The sequence below is a fragment of the Tenrec ecaudatus genome, chromosome 3 (genome assembly GCF_050624435.1).
Source record: "Tenrec ecaudatus isolate mTenEca1 chromosome 3, mTenEca1.hap1, whole genome shotgun sequence".
Taxonomy (NCBI): domain Eukaryota; kingdom Metazoa; phylum Chordata; class Mammalia; order Afrosoricida; family Tenrecidae; genus Tenrec; species Tenrec ecaudatus.
In genome coordinates, this window is record NC_134532.1 from 181,987,584 (window position 1) to 182,009,889 (window position 22,306).

The following is a 22,306-nucleotide window of genomic DNA, read 5'->3' on the forward strand; positions in this document are numbered from 1 at the left end:
GGTTTTCTGTCATTAGTGTTCAATGCTTCAAATCTATTCTTGAAATAGTCTCAAAATTTAAGTGGGATTGACTCAAGGTCTTGCTGTCAATTTGTCATATTGTGGTGGCTCATGTGTTGCTGTGACTCTGAAAGCTATGTCACTAGTAATTCAAATGCCAGCAGGGTCAACCAAAGAGAACAGGCTTCAGCAAAGATTCCCAAAAAAGAACAGATGATGAAGAAGGACCCGGCTCTTTACTTTGGAGGAAGAAGCACTGATAACTGTATGCATAACTTGGAAGTATTTTCAGATACTGAAGGCCTAGTGAATGTGAGCAAAACACTGTTGAAATACTGCTGGTCCGGCCTTTGTGTTGCCCGTTCGCTTTCGGAAACTGGTGAACGTGGTGTCAAAAAAGGCGCAAACTGAACACCTGGCAGCCACATTCTGCCTCTGAGTCCGGTTTCTTTGGCGTTGGAGCTGCATGAGGAACAGTTAGAAAAAAAAGAAGAAAAAAAAAAAAAAAGAAATACTGCTGGAGGATGGGCCCCTAACTCGAAATGTGACTGAAGAAGAGCTAATATCTTGGTGGGTAATCAACCATGGTGACATGAATCAAGTCAAGCCTGTGCATGTGAGAGTAGAGCCTTCTGGATCTTCATTTGCTGATGGGCTTACTCAAGGTAAAGAGAAACAGCTGAAAATAGTTCTAATATTTGAACTGGGAATGAGTGAACTATGAATTTAGGAAAATTGGAAGTGGTCAAAAATGAAATGGAATGCATGAAGATCAATGTCCTAGACATAATTGAGCTGGAATGGGCTGGTATTAGCCATTTTGAATCAGAAAATCATATGATTTACTATGTCAGGAACAACACAATCATGAGGAATTGTATGACATTCATTATCAGAAAAGATATTGTTAAATCCATTGCTATCTGTGATAGGATTATAGCTACCTGCTTTCAAAGAAATCCAATCAATACAATTATTACTGAACTTTACACACCAACCATAACAGCTAGTGATGGAGAAATTGAAGAATTCTACCAATGACTTCAGTCAGAAGTTGATCAAACATGCAATCAAGATCCATTGATAAGTTATTGGTGATTGGAACATAAAAATTGAAAACAAAGAGATAGGAACAGTAGTTGTAAAATATGGACTTGGTGATAGAAATGAAGATGGCATAAAAGAATTTTTAAAAACCAATTACTTGTTCATATCAAATAACCTTTTATCAACAACACAACAACACAAAAACACATGAACTTACCCAGGTAGAATATATAGAAATTAAATTGATCTCATATGTGGGAAGACACGATGGAGAGAAGTTCCTAATACTAGCAGCTAACATCAGGCCAGGGACTGACTATGGAACAGACCATCAATTTATCATATGTGAATTCATGTTGATGCTGAAGAAAATTAAACCAAGTCCACAAGAGCCAAAATATGACGGTAAGTCTATTCCACCTGAATTTCTAATACATCTCAAGAACAGTTTTGCTTTATTAGACTCGAGCTGTTGGGAGGACATCAAGAACATTATTTATGAAGAAAGCAAAATGTCATTAAAAAGACAGGAAAGAAAAAGATCAAAGTGAATGTCAGAAAAACTCTGAAATCAAGTAAAAACAATAAAAGAAACAAGTTAAAAGCCTATCCGTGAAAAAAAATGAATAAATGTTGGTGTATACATACCATGGAATACCATGAAACACTGAAAAATAAGAATATATTTGTGAAGATCTTGCATGGATGAGCTTTGAGGGAACTATGCTGAGTGAAATTAGTCTATCAGAAAAGGGCAAATGTTGTAGGAAATCACTAATATAAAACACCAAGAAATGATTTTAACACTAAAAGAAAACTCACAAAACTTACACCAATTAGAGCAGAGTCAAGAGAACAATCCTATTAATAGCAAAAGGAAAGAAATAATAAAAATCAGTGATGAGATACAGTATAGGGAAAACCAGAAACCTATGGGAAAAATTAATGCAGCTAAAAGTTGGTTAAGGATTAACAGAATTCATAGACCACTGGCAATGCTAACCAAAGAAAGGAACGAATTTCAATAGCAAGAATGAGAGATGAAACCGGGGACATTACAACGGACCCTAATGAAATCAAAAGGATAATTACACATTACTATGAAGGCCTCTACTCTAACGAATTCAACAACTTGGAAGACATGGACAAATACTTTGAAAACAATCCCTCCCTAGGCTATCCAATATGGACATCAAAAACCTCAACTGGCTCATAGCAATGGAAGAAATAAACAAGGTTATCAAGGGATTATCAACCAAAAAAGTCCCCTGAACCAGATGGCTTCACAGGAAAATGCTACCAATCATTCAGGGAAGAACTGACACCAATCCTACATAAACTCTTCCAGAACATAGAAAAAGACAGAAAACTCTGAAGCTCTTTCTATGAAGCTAGTATAACTCCGATACCTAAAGCAGCAAGGATCCCACAAGAATTGACAACTACAGACCAATATCACTAATGAACATTGATGTAAAAATCCTTTTTTTTTTTAACAATTTATTGGGGCTCATACAATTCTTTTCACAGTTCATACATATACATACATCAATTGTATAAAGCACATCTGTACAGTCTTTGCCCTAATCATTTTTTTCTCTTTTCTTCTTTTACATTTTATTAGGGACTCAAACAACTCTTACCACAATCCATACATATACATACATCAATTGTATAAAGCACATCCATACATTCCCTGCCCCAATCATTCTCAAGGCATTTGCTCTCCACTTAAGCCCCTTGCATCAGGTCCTCTTTCCCCCCCCCTCCCTCCCCATTCCCCCCTCCCTCATATGCCCTTGGTAATTTATACCTCGTTATTTTGTCATATCTTGCCCTATCCGGAGTCTCCCTTCCCCCCTTCTCTGCTGTCCCTCTCCCAGGGAAGAGGTCACATGTGGATCCTTGTAATCAGTTCCCCCTTTCTAACCCACTCACCCTCCACTCTCCCAGCATCGCCCCTCACACCTTTGGTCCTGAAGGTATCATCCACCCTGGATTCCCTGTACCTCCAACCCTCATATGTACCAGTGTACAGCCTCTGTCCTATCCAGCCCTGCAAGGTAGAATTCGGATCATGGTAGTTGGGGGGAGGAAGCATCCAGGATCTGGGGGAAAGCTGTGTTCTTCATCGATACTACCTCACACCCTAATTAACCCATCTCCTCTCCTAAACCCCTCTATGAGGGGATCTCCATTGGCCGACACTTGGGCCTTGGGTCTCCACTCTGCACTTCCCCCTTCATTTAATATGATATATATATATACATATATACATATACACATATATACACATACATACACACACTTATATCTTTTTTTTTTTTTGCATGATGCCTTATACCTGGTCCCTTGGGCACCTCGTGATCGCACTGTCCGGTGTGCTTCTTCCATGTGGGCTTATTTGCTTCTGAGCTAGATGGCCGCTTGTTCACCTTCAAGCCTTTAAGACCCCAGACACTATCTCTTTTGATAGCCGGGCACCATCAGCTTTCTTCACCACATTTGCTTATGCACCCATTTGTCTTCAGCGATCCTATCATGGAGGTGTGCAGTCAATGATATGATTTTTTTGTTCTTTGATGCCTGGTAACTGATCCCTTTGGGACCACTCGATCACACAGGCTGGTGTGTTCTTCCATGTGGACTTTGTTGCTTCTGAGCTAGATGGCCGCTTGTTTATCTTCAAGCCTTTAAGACCCCAGTCACTATCTCTTTTGATAGCCGGGCACCATCAGCTTTCTTCACCACATTTACTTGTTCACCCACTTTGGCTCCAGCCGTTGTGTCGGGAGAGTGAGCATCATAGAGTTCCAATTTAATAAAAGAAGGTATTCATGCATTGAGGGAGTGTTTGAGTAGAGGCCCAAGGTCCTTCCGCCACCTTAATACTTGACCTATAAATATAGACACATAGATCTATTTCCCCATCCTCCTATATATATTTGCATGTACATGTCTTTGTCTAGACCTCCATGAATGCCCTTTGACTCCTAGCTCTTTCCTCCATCTCCCTTGACTTTCCTCCTGCCCTACTACCATGCTTCATCGCCACCTGGGCTAGAGTATACCTCTTCTCTAAGCAACCTTACCCTTGATCATTTCCCACCAGGCCTGCCACTCCCCCTTCTCTACCATTTGGGGTCCCATGTTTTTCCCTTGTCCCTGGGTTTGTTAACACCACTTTCTTACCCCCCCACCCCCCCACCCCAAGTCCCCCGGAACTGTCGGTCCCGTTGTTTTTCCTCCAGATAGTTCATCCAGCCTGTCCTATTCAGACAGACCTGTGGAGTCACTAACATGCACGAAAACTAGACAGAGGAAAACAAAGCAACAGTATACAACCAGACAATAAAACAACAAAAACAAACCACTGAAAAAGAACAAAACAGTTCACAAGAGAAAAGCTTGTAGTTAGTTCAGGGATCGTTTGCTGGCCCTTAGGAGCATTTTCCAGTCCAGTCTGTTGGGGCACCACGCCCTGGCCCCAAAGTCCACTTTCAGCATTCCCTGGGGACCTTGCCACTCCATTCCCTTGCTGTTCCGCTGCACTCCCCCAGTGATTTGCCTCGGTGTGTGGGATCAGGTCAGGTGCAATTCCCACACTGTGTCTCCGGTGCTGTCCCCTGTATCGCCCTTAGTCACTGAGGGGCATCATGTCTCATAGTAGGGCCAGCCATGTTGTTCTCTCTGTGGACTGGCTGCTCTACTCAGGAACATCATCATCACGGCCTGGTGGGCCAGGCTGTGCTCCACTCTCTCCTCCTGCCCCTTCATCTGCTCCCGTGTGCTCTGATCAAATATGTCCATCTCCCATAGCTGCAGAGTCAATGTCGTCCTTTGGAACAAATTCTTTTCGGGGGAGGGGCAGGAATCCACTTAATTTATGTAAAAATCCTTAACAAAATACTCGCCAATAGAATGCAAAAGCATATAAAAAATAATGCATCATGATCAAGTGGGACTCATACCAGGAATGCAGGGCTGGTTCAACATACGAAAGACCATTAGTATTATTCACCACATGTACAGGAAAAATTATAAAAAAACACATGATAATATCAATAGATGCAGAAAAAAGCATTTGACAACATCCAACACCCATTCCTGGTTAAAACACTCAAGAAGCTAGAAATAGAAGGAAAATTCCTCAATATCATACAAGTTATATGTTAAAAACCAACAGCCAATATGGTAATCAATGGAGAAAACAATTTCACTGAAAAAGGGGACCAGACAGGATGCCCCTTGTCCCCACTCCTATTTAACATTGAACTGGAGTTCCTAGGTAACAACATAAGACAAAGAAAAGACATAACAGGTATTTGTCTGGGGAAGGAAGAGGCTAAACTATCGTTATTCACAGACAATATGATTTTATACATCAAAAAATCACCGAAACTCCACAAGTGGGTTTGTTGGAAGCAATAGAGGAATATGGCAGAGTGACAGGATACAAGATCAACAAACAAAAGTCTATCAGGCTGCTAAACACATCGGACAAGATCACAGAAGAGGCCATTAACAAGGTAGTACCCTTTACAATAGCCAAGCACAAACTGAATTATCTAGGAATATACCTGACTGAAAAAAACAAAAGATTTATACAAGGAAAACTATAGAACACTATTACAGGAAATCAAGAGTGATCTCAACAAATAGAAAAATATCACATGCTCATGGATTGGAAGACTCAATATAGTAAAGAAGTCAGTTCTGCCCAAGTCACTATAACAGTTCAATGCTATCCCAATATTAAGTCCATCATCCTTATTCAGATAACTGGAAAAACTGATTACCAACTCCATATGGAGAGACAAGAAGCCAAGAATTAGCAAAGAATTCCTCAAGAAGAAGCACAAAGTGGGAGGGCTTATTCTACCTGACTTTGGCACATGTTATATGGCCACAGTGGTCCAAACAGTGTGCTACTGGTATAATGACAGATATTCAGACCAATGGAAAAGAACTGAAGACCCAGAAATAAAAACATCAGCCTACAGGCAACTGATTTTTGATAAGGGTCCAGAAAATATCAACTGGGAAGCAGATGCCCTCTTCAATAATTGATACTGGAAAAAATGGATATCTACCTGTAGAAAAAAGAAGCAAGACCCTTACCTCACTCCATGCACAAGAATAAACTAAATGTGGATCACAGACCTTGAGGTAAAACCCAAAACAATTAGGGCCATTAATGAGGGAGGTTGGGGCAAATCTGAGAGAACCTTAGCACAGGGAATAATATAGACTATTGGAAATAGGGAAGGACACAAATATAGAGGAGTCACAAATTGACAAGTGGGATATACTGAAGATAAACCACCTGTGTACATCGAAAGAATTCACTGAGAGTAATAAGAGAACCCCCAGACTGGGAAAAGATTATTACTAAAATCTATAATTCTTTGCAAGCTTACATTAAGAAAAAAACTAACTGCCCACTGAGGAGGTGGGCAAAGGACCTGAATAGAAGTTTGAATGACCAATAAACATATGAGAAATGTTCCCGATCATTAGCCATAAGAGAAATGCAAATTAAAACTACTATGAGATACCACCTAACACCCTCAAAGATAACCCAATTCAAAAAGTCAGAAAGCAACAAGGGTTGGAGGGGCTGTGGGGAAATAGGAACTCTCATCCACTGCTGGTAGACCTATAGGGATGTACAGCCATTATGAAATTGATTTGCTGCTATCTAAAACAGATGGAGACTGAGCTACCATATGACCCAGCAATCCCCCAACTGGGCACATACCCAGAAGACGTAAGAAACAAACCACTGCCAGACATCTGTGCTCCAATGTTCATCACGGCACAGTTCACAATTGTAAGGAGTTGGAAACAACCCAAATTTCCATCAACAGACGAATGGATCAGAAACTGTGGTACATATATACAATAGAGTACTAAGCGTCCCTAAAATATAGTGATGAATGCATAAAGCACATTGCCGCATGGGAAGACCTGGAGGAAATCATCCTAAGTGAAGTAAGTCAGGCACAAAAGGCCAAGTACAACATGAGTCCACTGAGGTAAGCTTTAAAAAAGGGGGGAAGGAAGGGGTATAGGGGAAAAGCTACTATATACATACATCCAAGGAGTGAGGTCCAGCAACTATGGTAGGGGCCAAACCCAATCCAGGGATACATATGGCAGCCAACTATATACGAGGGGGAAATAGAAAAAAAGACATGGGTAGCAGGGGAACAGGGCACTAATCCACCCAAGGGGACGGTATTGCTTATATCTCCTAAGGAAAAGGAGAGAGAGATCAGGCTTCAGCCCGATTCACCAAGACGTGAATACAACATACCAGCATGTACCATGAAACCAATAGAGAGGTCTGAGGGGCCGGCCCCAATCCCAACTATTTGGACAACCCCTCTCCCCCCACCGTCAGAAGAATGCATTTCAGAGGACAGCACTGGGGCTACAGCTTGGGGAGAGAGGCACATCAGATTAGAGCACATGGGAGAAATGCAAAGGGATGGAGAGGGAGAGGAGGACATCCTGGCCCACCAAGCCCTGAGGATGATATTCATGCTCGGAGCAGACAATGCACAGAGAGGACCATAGGACTGGCCCCACCATGGGCCACAGTGTCCCACAATGAACCATGACACTGTGGGGGACAGCACTGGAGACACAGAGCAGGAACAGTGCACGGTCTGGCCCCATCACACTGGGGCGAGGCACTGAGGGCATGCAGCAGAGCAGCAGGGTTGCAGAGTGATGAAACCCTCAGGGAATACCAAAAATAGACGTGGGAGAAAGAGTGTGGCACCCCATCACACTTGAAAACACTTGTAAAGGCCAACAAACAGACCATGAACTATTTATAGGGTTTTCCATTTTTGTCAGTGGCTTTCTTTTTGTTACTGTTATTTTGTTCTTGCTTTCTGCTGCTGTTATTGTTTTGTTGGTTTTAACTTCCTTTGTTGTTTTATTTGGCTTCACGTGGTTTTTGTACTTATTAATGTATCTGCATGTCTATCTAAATAAGATAGGCAGTATAAATAATTCGGAGATGAAAAGAATGGGACCAATGGTTCCAGGGGGTTACGGGAGAAGGGGAGGTAGGAGAAGGTGAGGAGGGATCAATCCAGGGGAAAGGAAACAAGTAAACTAAAATGGATGTTTAAATAAAATGTGTATTAAAAAATTAAATGTAAAATTAATGATCTGTTCCATAAACCTACATCTAAAGCACAATTCAGAAGTTTTTTGTTTTAAATGGGCAAAGGTCTTGAATAGCTATTTCGCCAAAAAAGGAACACATACAAAAATGTTTCGCTTCATTAGACAGACATCAGGGAAATGCAAACCAGTGCCACAATGAGATCCTACTTCACAAACAAAAAAGACAGCAACCACTGTTGACAGGATGTAAAGAAGTTATACCAGTGTTCACGGGAGCAGCATTCATAATAGCCAGCGAAGCAGAAACTACCTCAAATGTCCAACTGAAGAACAGAGGAATAAATGTAACCTATCCATACAATAGAATTTTATTCAGCCATAAAAGGGAATGAAATACTGATACATGAACCGTGAAAACACTATGCTAAGTGAAAGAAGACCAGATGTTCAACAGTTCCATGCACATGGAGTGTCTGGAATGGGCAAACTAATAGAAATTGTATTAGTGGTTACTTACAGCTCAGGGGATTGTGGAAGGAAGGATGGGGGGATGAGTGCTAATGCATATAGGGTTTCTTTTAGGGTTATAAACTGTTCTACAATCATTTGTGGGGCTGGTTGCATAACTTTGGATCTACTAAAACTCACTGCATTGTACAATTTATTGTGTGAATTAGATGGCCTATGAATTCAACCTAAATAAGCCTGCTTTTATAATTTAATATAGTTATTTTGATTGGCAGTATTGCGGTGATTGTTGCAGTTGTACGGGCATGGTATCAGTGCTAAACAAGCACGTTTTGCCCTCATTTAATCTTTCTAACAAGCCTGAGAGTGGGTATTATTTTGTCCTCTGATGGATGAGGACACTGAGCCTCGGGGAGCATGAAAAACTTGCACAAGATGCCTTGACTTGTAGTTTGGGGTTGCTGTTTTCCTATTCCTGAGTTCTTACTTGAACTCGGTTTTAGTTTAGGAAAGATAGTGAAAATATTAACAACATGCTGCTGGTGGAGCAACAGCTAAGTACCCAGCTGCTAACTGAAAGGTAGGAGGTTCACACCAACCCAACCAGAAAAACTTCTCTGCAGTCACAAGGGGTTGCTGTGAGTCAGAATCCACTCAAGTGCACCCAACAATAACAACAAAGATGGAAAACTCAAGATTCCCTTTCATTTATCATGAAAGTTAAGTGAAGGCTTGTGTATCTTAATAAAAACTGTACAAAATTCAACTATGCAAACAAGCAAGCATTCAATAATAAAGCCATCTTCAGTGACTAATATGGAAATGATTTGCAGTACTAGTAAGGAAATTAAATTCTATCTATGATCTCACTGCAGACTCAGTTTGAGGAGAGCTATTTTTAGTCTCACACTACCTTCTGTATAAATTAGACCACTCTAGGTAAGCCCAAAGGAACCTTGGTTATATAGTGGGTTATGGTATGTTGAGCTGCTAACTGGAAAGTTAAAAGTACCAGACCACCAGCCACTCTGGGGAAGAAAGATGAGGGTTTAAAGAGGTACAGTTTGGAAACTCACAGGGCAGTTCTACTCTGTCCTACAGGGTGACTATGAATCGGAATCAACTTGATGGCAGTGAATGAGTGAGGAAAGCCCAATGGTTCACAATGCAAATTCAACTTCCAGGAAACAGAAATTAGAATATGCTAGATAACTGGAACCTCCCCTGAGCTATTCTGGGACCCAAATAGAAACTACTCATAGCAACCCTATGGAATAACACTACTTCTTCTCTCTCTTGTGTTACACAAAACTAGAATTTATATATTTTAACTTTTTAAAAGTTATGTCTCTCTCAAAACACTAAAAGCAAGTGAATTTTTCCTTTATATTACTTACAATTATTCCCCAGAATCTTATGTCTATTCTTACCACAATGCTGATTCCATTCATGTGCTTCTTTTAAGTATTTCACATCAAACTGGTACTGTCCATTTACACAAAAATAATCATCAGTGCTGAGAATGACTCCACCCGGATTATCCTCTTGCAAAGTCCTAAGAAAGATAAGTGAAATTGCTTCCATTCATTTCTAAATTCTCTCCTAATTCTTACAAGGCTATGATCCACATGAAAAATGCAAGTATGGATATTTAAAGGAAAATCGTGATATACAAACAAATATTAGATGTCCTCTAAAAGTAGAACCTGACTCCAAAGAAAATGAGCCTACAGTCAGTCTGTTTTGTTTTATGTAAATTATTGTGAACAAGTTTTTAAAGGAGGATAAGAAAGTTTGGAGAGTAGCAAATCCTTAGTGTCGTGAAAACCTAAATAACTGAAAACGCGTTCAGCTCTGCAGAGCTCTATCAGTCACAGGCAAACCTCTCACATAACCAACAGATGTATAAGGATCTATTCTACCTGGTGGAGGTAAGAGATTAAGGTAGACAAATAGTAAAATAGAACAGTTGCTCAAGGGTATATATTCTTTGCCTCTAAAAGTAGAGCATTCACAATAATTTTTTATATAAATCATTTTATTGGGGGCTCATAAAGCTCTTATCACAATACATACATACAAACATTGTGTTAAGCACATTTATACATTTGTTGCTATCATCATTTTCAAAACATTTTCTTTCTACTTGAGCCCTTGGTATCAGCTCATTTTCCCCCTCCCTTTTCCACCCTCCCTACCTCAAGCTCTTGATAATTTATAAATTATTATTTTCTCATGTCTTACACTGACCAAGGTCTCCCTTCAGCCACTTTTCTGTTGTTGGTCCCCAAGGGAGGCGGGCTATATGTAGATCATGGCGATCAGTTGCCCTTATCTCCCCCATCTTCCCCTTCCTCCTCTCACTGTTGGTCCTAAGGGGTTTATCTGTCCTGGATTCCCTGTGTTTCCAGTTACTATCTGTACCGTGTACATCCTCTGGTCTAGCAGGATTTGTAAGGTAGAATTAGGGTCATGATAGTGGAGGTGAGGAAGCATTAAAGAACTAGAGGAAAGTTGTATGTTTCATCGGTGCTATGCAGCACCCTGACTGGCTCGACGAGTAATAAATTTAACAAGTTAAATAAAATGGAAAAAGACAGACTGGTTTTCCTAACCCCTCTCTTTCATGATTCTGGATCTTTACCTTCTACACATATTTGGGGTACCTGCAAAGAGTGAGCAAATAAAGCCCAAAAAGAAATTACTAACACAACTATTTTAACGATTTATAAAGTATCAGTTTATCCTCTCCACCTTAAATACATATATGTACATTGAAATCTCAAACTATTAACTCTGATTTTTATTAGTATCTGTTGTGTGTTGGATACTGTCCTCATCAGTATTAACAGAAAGGACAAAATCCTCACCCTCATGAAAGCTTATATTCCAGTGAATGCTGACTTGCTCTCACTTTCTTTTATTTCTCAATTCCTCCTTCTCTGGTACTTCATCTTTTGCCTTAAAGCATGCACATAATCTAAGCTGTCTTAAAGAATAGCTGTATTTGGGGGGCAGGTTGTAGCTACATTTTAGTTAAAGACACCTTTTAACAACTACTCAAATTCTCTCCTTCCCTTAAGTGGTTCAGTCATGATTCCTTAACCCTTCATGTTTTCTACTGTCACTGCACAACAAAACGATTTGTTAAAGATATTCATTCATGATCATCTTTCCAAATAAACCCAGAAACCATTTTTGACCCTCATCTTCCTTGAGCTAGCACTGAGGTTTTATACATACTGTGGTCCATATTCCCTCCAAGAAAACTCTCAGCTCTGTCTATGAACAATCCCAGTTAATAATTCTCCTTTATCTATTTGTGATGTGTGTTCTGCTCTATGGCAAGGACTTCTCTCTCTTTCCATTCCCTAACTATAACGTCCTCTGACTGGAAGACCCCTGAAACCTAGCTGGTCAAATCTTACAAGTCTACCACCTGTTAAGGTGATTTTAATCCCCTTTACAAAATGCAAAACCGTGATTGACTGTAAATTCATAATACTAAATATAAATGTTTGACTATTATTGCTGATCAATGAAAAAAGACAATTATATGGGCTTACAGAAAAATATGCTTATTGTAAGTATATGAGCATCTCTGTGAGGTGTCACCTAAGTCCACATGGAAAGAGTACTCTGGAATTGTAAATAATAAAATCCAACATCAAAGTAGGGAACTGTATTAAAGCTTAAATTCTGAGCACCCAAACTGCCAAAGTCTATGGATGACAATGAAACCCAAAAATCAATCTGCAGAGTGCCTACAAGGATTGAGCCTCCAGTGAGTTTTCTCAGACCACTGATTAGGGATGTGAATAGTGTTGTCCTCAGAGTGTATTGGAAAATAGATTACTACAGATATAGTTAGGTTAAAATTTAACATATTATAATTTGTTTTCCCTTTTGACCCATTTTTAACTGCTTCTAGTTTCTATTATCTTCTGTTCTCTTGTGGATTGAGGTTTTTCTGTATTTTATTTTGTTGTTCTTGGGGTTTTTTGTGTGACTTTCCTTATGTAAAATGCAGAATAGCTCAATCTATAGAGGGGGTGTCTAGATTAGTAGTTCTTAGGGTCATGGTAAGGAAGGTTGGGGCAAGTAATGGGGAGTTAATAACAATGAGTATAAGAATGAGGAAAATGAACAAGTAGTCATCTAAGTGAGGCACTAAGTCCACATGGAATAAGGACACCAGACTGTGTGATCAAAGGACTGTAATAATAAAATCAAAATCCAAAGGAGGAAATGGTGTCAGAGCTTAAATTGTACACACTTGGTTGCAGAAGGTGAAGGATGATGGTGGAAACCCAAAATCTATTTGCAGGGTCCACCATGGATTAAGGCTCTGGTCAATCCCTTCTGAACATAGTCGAGGGATGTGCATAGCCTTGTTATCAGACAGTGCATTGTAAAGTTGATTATGACAGGTGTAGTTAGCTTAAAATGTACTGTCTTATCATTTGATCTCACTTTTGAACCATTTTTAAGTTGCTCTAGCTTTTTTAAAAAAGGGAAAGGGAAATACTCGTGGATTAAGCCCCTGGTGAATCCCCTCTGACCATAGACCAGGGATGTAAATAGTCTTGCTATCAACCAAAATGCACTGGAAAGTGGAATATTGTAGATGCATTTAGATTAAAATTTAACATGTTATCATTTGATCTCCCTTTTGAGTTAGTTTAAATTTGCTCTCATTTTTAATATTTTCTGCTTTCTTCTCGATTGATGTTTTCATCTATTTTGCCTTTTTTTCTGTTGTTAGTTTTTTGTTATTGTTTTTTGATTTTTTAAATGTTTTTTGTATATGAAGTCTAGGATAGGTATATCTATGGAGACAGTAACTGGATTTGTGGGTCTTGGGTTATGGCAGGGGAGGTTGGGGAGAAATGGGGAGTTAATAACAATGAGTACAAGAACAAAGAAATTGTTCTAAAATTGTTTGGGATGATTGTACAACTCTTTTTTATAAAAATCACTTTATTGGACGTTAACTCAGATATATCATTCCATAGTTCAATCACATTAAGCAGTATTGTACAATTGCTAACACAATTAGTTTCAAAACATTATTTTCCTCCCTGAACTCCTTGATATCAGCTCCCTTTTACTCCCTTTACTACCCCACCCCCTCACTGTACACCCACCCCCCTGCTCAACCAGATACCCTTATTCCATTTGCTGTGCTCATAAGTTCATCAATCCTGGGCTTCATATATTGAAAAACAGAAAAATCATTCAAGAGGGTGACCCCAATGATGTAACACAGCTGAGTTAAAGCCCCAATATGAACAAACAAAAAACTACATACAATGTTGCAAACCAGAGTTAGCATGCATCAGAGGAGGGTTTTAACCATTCAAGTCAGTTTATCCTTTTGATTTTCTACAGTCATCTCTTCAATGCATTCTGTTTGGTAGCCATTCTCCTCCCTCCCCTCTATTATGATAGCGGGAAATCACCGGAGGCGTACTACCTATGCAGATCCCACAAACGTATCTTGGGCCCCCACTGTCATCCATTGCCTTCTGCCAACTGAATTATCACAATTTAGACTCAGATATTATTCCCTCCTACAACTTTGGTATATATGATTTACAATCCTTCAGTGACTGATGTTGGCCGTGCTTCTTCCACGTGGATTTAGCTGACATCTCACTTAGATGGCTGTTTGTTTGGAAACAAGCCTTTAAGACCCCAGATGCTATTTTATCTGATAGTTGGGCACCATCTAATTTCTTCACCACATTTTGCTATAGCACTTTTATCTTCTGTGCTCCCTTCCTGAGGGCAAGTACTGAGCAGGGCCATAATGTAAGCATTAATTGTTCTTAAATTGGAGCTAAGATTTAGTGTGAGCCCCAAGCCCAATCCTGGATCTATGTTTTGGGGGGTTGGAGTTTTTTAATCTGTTTTTGGCTCCCTTTCAAAGCCTCTTTGTTAATTTATGGTAGAGTCTTATTGATCATCCCCTTGGATGATAACAATCTTTTGTGTATAATTCTTCTTGATATGATTGAACTATTGAATTATATGATATATTATTTAAATGCCAATAAAACTGTTAAAAAAGAACAAGGAAAATGTTCTAATATTTATTGTGGTAATGACTGCATAACTCTTTAATATATTTAAACCATTGAATTCTATGGGTCATGAATTATGTCGATAAAACTATTAATAAATAAATACTTGGACCAACTGTTTGAATTAATGTACTCTATTAATATAATGCAGGGGGGGAAAGTGCATGAGCAGAATATGTGGAAATTTACAAGGAGATAAAGCCAGACAAAGTATATGAAAACACAACTGACAATGATCTTGTCAGGGACTTTCTCTATGTATATATGCATTTTCATGAATATTAAGACACATTCTACATTAAGAAAAAAAAGAAAAAGAAAAGTTAAAATTTAAAGAAGGTAAAAAAGAAAGAAAACTGGCAAATAAAATATACTGTGTTAAACTTCTGAAATATAAGGGATAGAGGAAAATGGGGACAATGAAAACAAACCCTTTATGGAGGGGTGGACCCGAGATCACAAAAACTGACTCCAATACTGACTTCAGTGTCCCAGACCAAGGCATCCCCAGGTTTGCCTACCACCTTTCAAGGCCTACAAAACAGACGGGTGGATAGATACATGACGTAGAAAGATGGAGGGTACTGCATGTTGTAGCAAACAAATTCACTATAAAAGTGTGAAGTTCTCTGATACTGACAATTCAATCCAAAACTCTGTTCCCTCCAATCACACATTTCTAAACACAATAATGAGCCCTGTGGTACAATTGCAAATTCCCAACTACCAGTGGGGTCCTATTCTCCCACTTAACATCGCCTTTCCATCAGTTCACAATCAATTATGGGCTTTTAACTCTCTAATGCCATCTTATTTCCCAGTCAGTAGCTTCCATGTTAACATTAAATATGTTCACAATTATGGTATAGTCTTTGATTTTTCTTTCTCAACATTATCTCAAAAATATTCTGTGAAGAAAATGAAATGTCTGGAGTAAACAGTGTTTGTTATTAGCTACAAAATAAGGAAAAATTAGCAAATGGGAACATTTTAAGTGTTATTGAACATTTCTATTAAGCAATGTTATATTTCCTATATTCACACTTTTATAAATATTTGTGTTCCCACATTATTCTTGTTTTAAATGCAAGTCAACCCTCATACCTGGCCAAAAAAGATTTTCCTGATCCCGGAAGCCCTCTGAGTAGAACAAGGACTTGTCCGACATAAGATGTTTTCTTCTTTCTTACAATCTGAGAAGCTGAAGCTTCTTGTTCTTGATAAACATGCATTCCCTCTTTATGGGTTCCAGAAGCAAGAGGAATAACTGGGGATGGAAACAGGTAGTTGGCAGGTATCCAGTCTGCAGCTGTGGCTGCAACAGGCATTATAAAGCCTTGGTTTCCTTTAATGTCAAAAAGAGAAATTGAGATTCCACAAATGGTGAGGGCAGATGAAGAGGGAGCAGCAAGGGGAGAGCAGTAAATGGCAGACAGTAATTCACACCCTTCCCCTTTGGTGAGAGTTCAGTAGGTCTGTGTTGTTCACAGGCAAACCGGTCACTAGGTACAAATATGCCAGGGGCACAAGTAGATTTCTGATCCCCACCTGTCCAATAAACTAAGATCTGGATCTTGCAGGGAATTCGTTTGCATCCAAATCTACAAGGGCTTGGGAGAACTGAGTCTCAACACACTCACATCTTAAAAGCTCTGTCTTTGATGGAAGATTGCTACTTCCCAGGATGGAGTCACTGGCTACATTTAAAGACAACTTAATAGAGAAGTTTCTAGATAGTTATATCGCAATGTCAGCGAGTTATCCTTTAACACACTTGGGACACATTCAAAAGTGAACATAAAATTAAGGGGGGTGGGGGAAAGTCAAGGAGTTTGAACTTAGTGTAGAGGCAGAATTCCCTAAAATGTCACTGTTCAAATCTTTACTTTGTATAGAGGGACTGGGAATCAAGCGACTTGAATCTGAATGTATATACTCACCTGGGTCATTCAAATTATCAACATCTTGCAAAGGTAACAGTGAGAATGCTTGGCCATTGGAAAAAGAGTCCAGTGTCTCAGAAGTACCCTGTATGAGGCGGTCAAAGGCTTCCACTGTCGGCACAGTCTCATTCTCTTTTTCAGGACCCTTTTCTGTTATTTTACTTCCTGTGAAACACTCTTGGCTCTGAGAAGCAAATGAGCTTTCTGAAGATGACTCTTCTTTCTTGGTATCAGTGCAAGATAATTCTAGTAGACAATCCATTGCATTGTCAACTGTAGAGAAAATGATAACAATAACAACAAAATACATAAAATAAATTGTATTATAAACCAGGGAAAATTAATGGAATATCAACTAAAATGACAGTGGAATATAAATTTATCCTCAATTCAAATTTTAATTAATATTTTATCGATATACCAAAGGCCAATCTGAATTATCCAGAGATTTTAATTATGGATACATACAGAATTATTACTTTTAGACAAACAGTAGCAAGCTAGGCTAAAAAAAAGGCTGTCATCATATGGATATTTTTTTTAATCATTTTATTGGGGGCTCATACAACTCTTACCACAATCCATACATCCATCCATTGTGTCAAGCACATTTGTACATATGCTGCCATCATCATTCTCAAAACATTTGCTTTCTACTTGAGCCCTTGGTATCAGCTCCTCATTCCCCTCCCTCCCCGTCCCCCTCTCCCCTATGAACTCTTGATAATTTATAAATTATTATTATTTTGTCATATCTTACATCATCCAACGTCTCCCTTCACCCACTTCGCTGTCTGTCCCCCAGGGAGTAGGTTATATGTAGATCCTTGTAATCTGTTCCCCCTTTCTCCCTAACCTTCCCTCCACTCTCCTGGTATCACCACTCTCACCACTGGTCCTGAGGGGTTCCTCTGTCCTGGATTCCCTGTTTCCAGTTGCTATCTGTACCAGTGTACATCCTCTGGTCCCGCCGGATTTGTAAGGTAGAATTGGGATCATGATAGTGGGAGGGAGGAAGCATTCAAGAACTATAGGAAAATTGTATATTTCATCATTGCTTCACTGCACCCTCACTGGCTCATCTCCTCCCCGCAACCCTTCTGCAAGGGGATATCCAATTTCCACAGATGGGCCCTGGGCCCCCACTCCCCCTCATTCCCAATGTTATGATTTTTTTGAGGGGGGGGTGTCTTTGATGCCTGATACCTGATCCCTTCAAAACCTTGTGATCTCACAGGCTGGTGTGCGTCTTCCATGTGGGCTTTGTTGTTTCTCAGTTAGATGGCCCCTTGTTTATCTTCCAGCCTATAGGACCCCAGACTCTGTATCTTTTGACAGCCAGGCACCGTCAGCTTTCTTCACCACTTTTGCTTATGTACCTGCTTTGTCCTCAGCAATCAAGTCTGGAGAGGCTGGTGTGCTTCTTCCATGTGGGTTTTGTTGTTTCTCAGCTAGATGCTGCTTGTTTATCTTCAGACTTGAAGACTTCAGATGCTATATCTTTTGATAACTGGGCACCACCAGCTTTCTTCACATTTGCTTTTGTACCCATTGTCTTCAGCAATCGTGCCAGGAAGGTGAGCATCTCAGATTGCCAAATTGTTAGAACAAAGTGTCCTTTTGTTGAGGGAGTATTTGAGCAGGGGCCCACTGTCTAAATGGATATTCTTTGATGAATATCTGCTATTGCAAATCTGAGATTACTTATAAATGTCCTAATTCCAGGCTATTTATTCAACAAATATTTAGTGTATTTCCTTTTAGTATTAAACATTTTAAGTATGCTCCTAGTAAGTTTAATTTACACTGTTGAGGATACTGAATTCATAAAACTCATTGCCACAGAGTCAGTTCTGACTGACAGCAACCCTATAGGACAGGGTAGAATTGCCTCTGTGGGTTTCCAAGGCTACAAATCTGAATGGGATTAGAAAGTCTCATCTTTCTCTCATAGAGGTGGTTTTGAATTGGAGACCTTGCAGTTAGCAACCCAACATGTAAACCACTATGATACCAGGGGTCTTCATTGATTTCATATGCAACAGAAAATGTTTATGAGCATCTACTACATGTTGAGCTCTGGTGGCACTGTAGCTAAGTGCTCAGCTGCCAACTGAAAGGTTGGCAGTCTGACCCCACCACTCACTCCATAGGAAAAGAGATGTGGCAGTCTGCTTCCATAAAGATTACAGCCTTAAAAACCCTACTGGGAAGTTCTACTCTAAGTGGAACTTGAGTGGTTAAGGGATCAGTTGCTGACATGTCAGTGGTTCAAACCAACCAGCCACTCAGTCCACTAAAGAAAGATGGGCAGTCTTAAAAATTTACACACTTGGAAATCCCATGAAACAGTTCTATTTGGTCTAGAGTCACTATGAGTCAGAATCAACTCAATGGCAATGAGTTTGATTTAGGATTTGTTACACAGCTGACATAGTTTATATATTTGGTGTTCAAAAATAAATAAGCCATACTCTTTACTACTCTCAAAAAGTTTGGCTAAAGATAATCACATTAGAAGGCAATTGTATTATATAAGTAATATGATAAAGATTAAGGAACACATTTTTAATAAAGTAAAAAAATGCCATGGCATCTTGAAGAAAAAATTTCACCAAAGGTAATGTGTGAATTGAGATTGAAGATTAAAATGAAATTTGGCAAACTCAAAAGGAAGAACAGAGCCAGTCATGATGACAACAAAGAACAGGTGTAACGTGAATGATTTTCTAAAGAAACATGATGGGAGTTTATTGTGATAACTCCAATGTACCAAGGTGTGGGAGCAAAGCCTTAGACACATGACCTCACTGACTCCTCAAATAAACAGTACTTTGAACTGTTTTACTCTTGTCAAACAAATGAAGAAAAGGAAGTTCAAAGAGGACATTAACTCACTCCAAGTGACAGAGCCATGTCTGCTGAGCTCTTGATATGTTACAACACACATAAAGTATTTGAAATTTGGAGTATTTTCCAGTTGTTTTATCATTTTTGTGTTTTGTTTCAAGGAACATACCGATTTCACTACTTGTTACTAATGACACTCTAAAGAAGCTATTTAACCCTCTCATGACTCAATTTTCTCACTAGCCATATGATAAGAAAAGTACACTTCATAAATTGTGAGGATTAAATGCGAAAACTGACAAAAAAAGTGTTGAGCATGAGACCTGGTACCTATTCACCCAGCCAAGCCCCTGCCATCAAATTAATTCTGACTCATAGCAACCCTGTAAAGGTTTTCCAGGCTTTGTAAATCTTCACAGGAGTAGACTGACTCATCTTTCTGATAAGTAGTGACATGGGTTTGAATTACCAGCCTTACCATTAGCAGTCTAACACTTAGCTAACCACACCATCAGGGCTCCTTGGGCAAATGTTATGCACCCAATTAGTGCCCCCTTAAAATGAAAAAAACAAGGAACAACAACAAAAAAAAACCAAGGAATAAAAAATCATATCATTGAAAATGTGACTGAGTGCAGAGTGGAGACTCAAAGCCCATTGGTAGCCAACCGGAAACCCCTTACTGAAGGGTTTTAGGGAGGAGATGAACCAGTCAGGGTGCAGCGTAGCAATGATTAAACATTTAACTTTCCTCTAGTTCTTAAATGCTTCCCCCACTATCATGATCCCAATTCTACCTTACAAATCTGGCTAGAACAGAGGATGTACATAGGTACAGATAGCAACGGGAAACACACGGAATCCAGGACAGATGACTCCTTCAGGACCAGTGGTGAGAGTGGCGATGCCTAGAGGGTGGAGAGAATGTGGGGTAGAAAGGGGGAACTGATTACAAGAATCTATGTATAGCCTCCTCCCTGGGGGAGCGACAGCAGAGAAGAAGGCAGGGGGAGACATCGGACAGTGTAATATATGACAAAATAATAATTTATGAATGATGAAGGGTTCATGAGGTAGGGGGAAGTGGGGAGGGAGGGGGGAAATGAGCAGGGGATATTAAGGGCTCAAGTAGAAGGCAAATGTTTTGAGAATGATGATGGCAACAAATGTACATATGTTCTTGACACAATGTATGTATGTATGGATTGTGGTAAGAATTGTTTGAGCCCCCCAATAAAATGATTTTTTTAATGAAAAAACAGAACTGGCAATGAGGGGAATATTTATGGAAAAGTGGAAATAAATATAAGTGAATTTCTTCCATTAACTCCTTTGAGCCCTATTGCACTAAAAAGGCGTGTTCTTGTTTTTAGGTGCCTTCCAGTAGGTTCCAACTTACAGTGACTCTATGTATGTGTGAGTCTGGGTATTTTAGAGAAACAAATCCACAGAAACTCATGTATAAGAGCGAGTTTTATATAAAGGTTAAGTGCACATCAAGAAAACATCCCAAGCCAGTGCTGCCCAAGCTCACAAGTCCAACATTAACCCATATGTCCAACACCAATTCACAAAGTCCTCTTGCATCTCACAAAATAGACGCAATGACACCAATTGCAGGAGCAAAGCCAAATCAGTGAGCGTGTAAGCATCTCAGCACTGACAGGGGTTTCCACATGGCTGCTCCAGCACCCAGGGCTGCATCGGGGTAGGTCCGTGTGGCTTCTCCTGGGGGATGTCTTGCAGGAAGTGAGCCTTGCCAGCTGAAGCAGGGAACTGCCGAAGGCAGCTGCACCCTGGTCCGACCATCAGAAAGCAAGGGACTCCAGAACTAGAAAGGCGAGGCCCATCAAGCCATTTCTCTTGGCGCCCTTCAATTAACCCCACATGTGCTTATTGGCCAGGTTGGCACAATAAACTTTAACTAACTCAATCCACCCCTTGACAACTTGGCACCTGTACATCATTCTTTAGCCTCACAATTGAAACACCTACACCTTAATCCTATAATCCTGTGACTATGTTCCCCCACCTATGAAAGTTTGTAAATCAACCACTCATGCCTTTATCCCTCCAATTTTAGGTATCCAATTTATATACTGCCCACTTACATCAACCCAGTGCTCTGAAGAGACAATCATATTTTTCAACATGAAGAAATCTTCATTCCAATTGTAACCTTGTGATGTCTGAATCCATAAACAAAGTCAAATTCGGACAGGCCATTCATAAAGTCAGCAACAACATGCACCAGTTCACAGGCTCAAAAATCTCCATCTGGTCAGGTTCTGGTCAACTCAATGTGGGCTGCCTCACTCAGCCTCCACAGGGTGCTCATTGGTCGCCTTGCCTTTGGACCATGGGCTCTAACCAATACTCACCAAGCCTGGCACTCTCATGCTAGGTCATGAACTTTAGACCAGTCAACCCACTCTCGTCTTCTCCTCTTTTCCCTGTAAACCAAGTCCACAGCTGTCACTGGCTAAGCTCAACCTCTCTATTGCTGCATTTCTCCCACTTCCACTCAACAAATAGATCCAGGTGTTCACCTAGCAAGCATTTCAGCCTGCCCACATGCTCCCTTTAATATTCAGTCCCAGAGAGGAGTTTTCTTCATGGTTCCAGATTATTTTCCAGCTTCTAACAAAGACCATTGGTTCCTGAGTACTCCAAAGCACTGGGTGGGGCATATATTTTCAAAGATTTATTTGCAGGCATGGCCTAAACCCATCTAAAGACCAAATTTTAATGGCTGAAAGCAGGTGT

General features: G+C 39.9%; 1 protein-coding gene and 1 non-coding gene across 2 annotated transcripts in view; one reads left to right on the forward strand and one right to left on the reverse strand.

The window, feature by feature from the left end:
* N4BP2 (NEDD4 binding protein 2) overlaps positions 1-22,306 on the reverse strand; it is a 92,300-nt gene that overhangs the window by 54,139 nt on the left and 15,855 nt on the right. Inside the window, 6 exon segments of the mRNA XM_075544408.1 lie at positions 10,092-10,216; positions 15,852-16,125; positions 16,128-16,322; positions 16,325-16,459; positions 16,462-16,567; positions 16,569-16,963. Of these exon segments, the coding sequence (XP_075400523.1) occupies positions 10,092-10,216; positions 15,852-16,125; positions 16,128-16,322; positions 16,325-16,459; positions 16,462-16,567; positions 16,569-16,963 (1,230 nt within the window).
* Positions 346-479, forward strand: LOC142444116 (small nucleolar RNA SNORA13). The gene has a single exon (XR_012783781.1). It is a non-coding gene; the product is annotated as a small nucleolar RNA SNORA13 (small nucleolar RNA).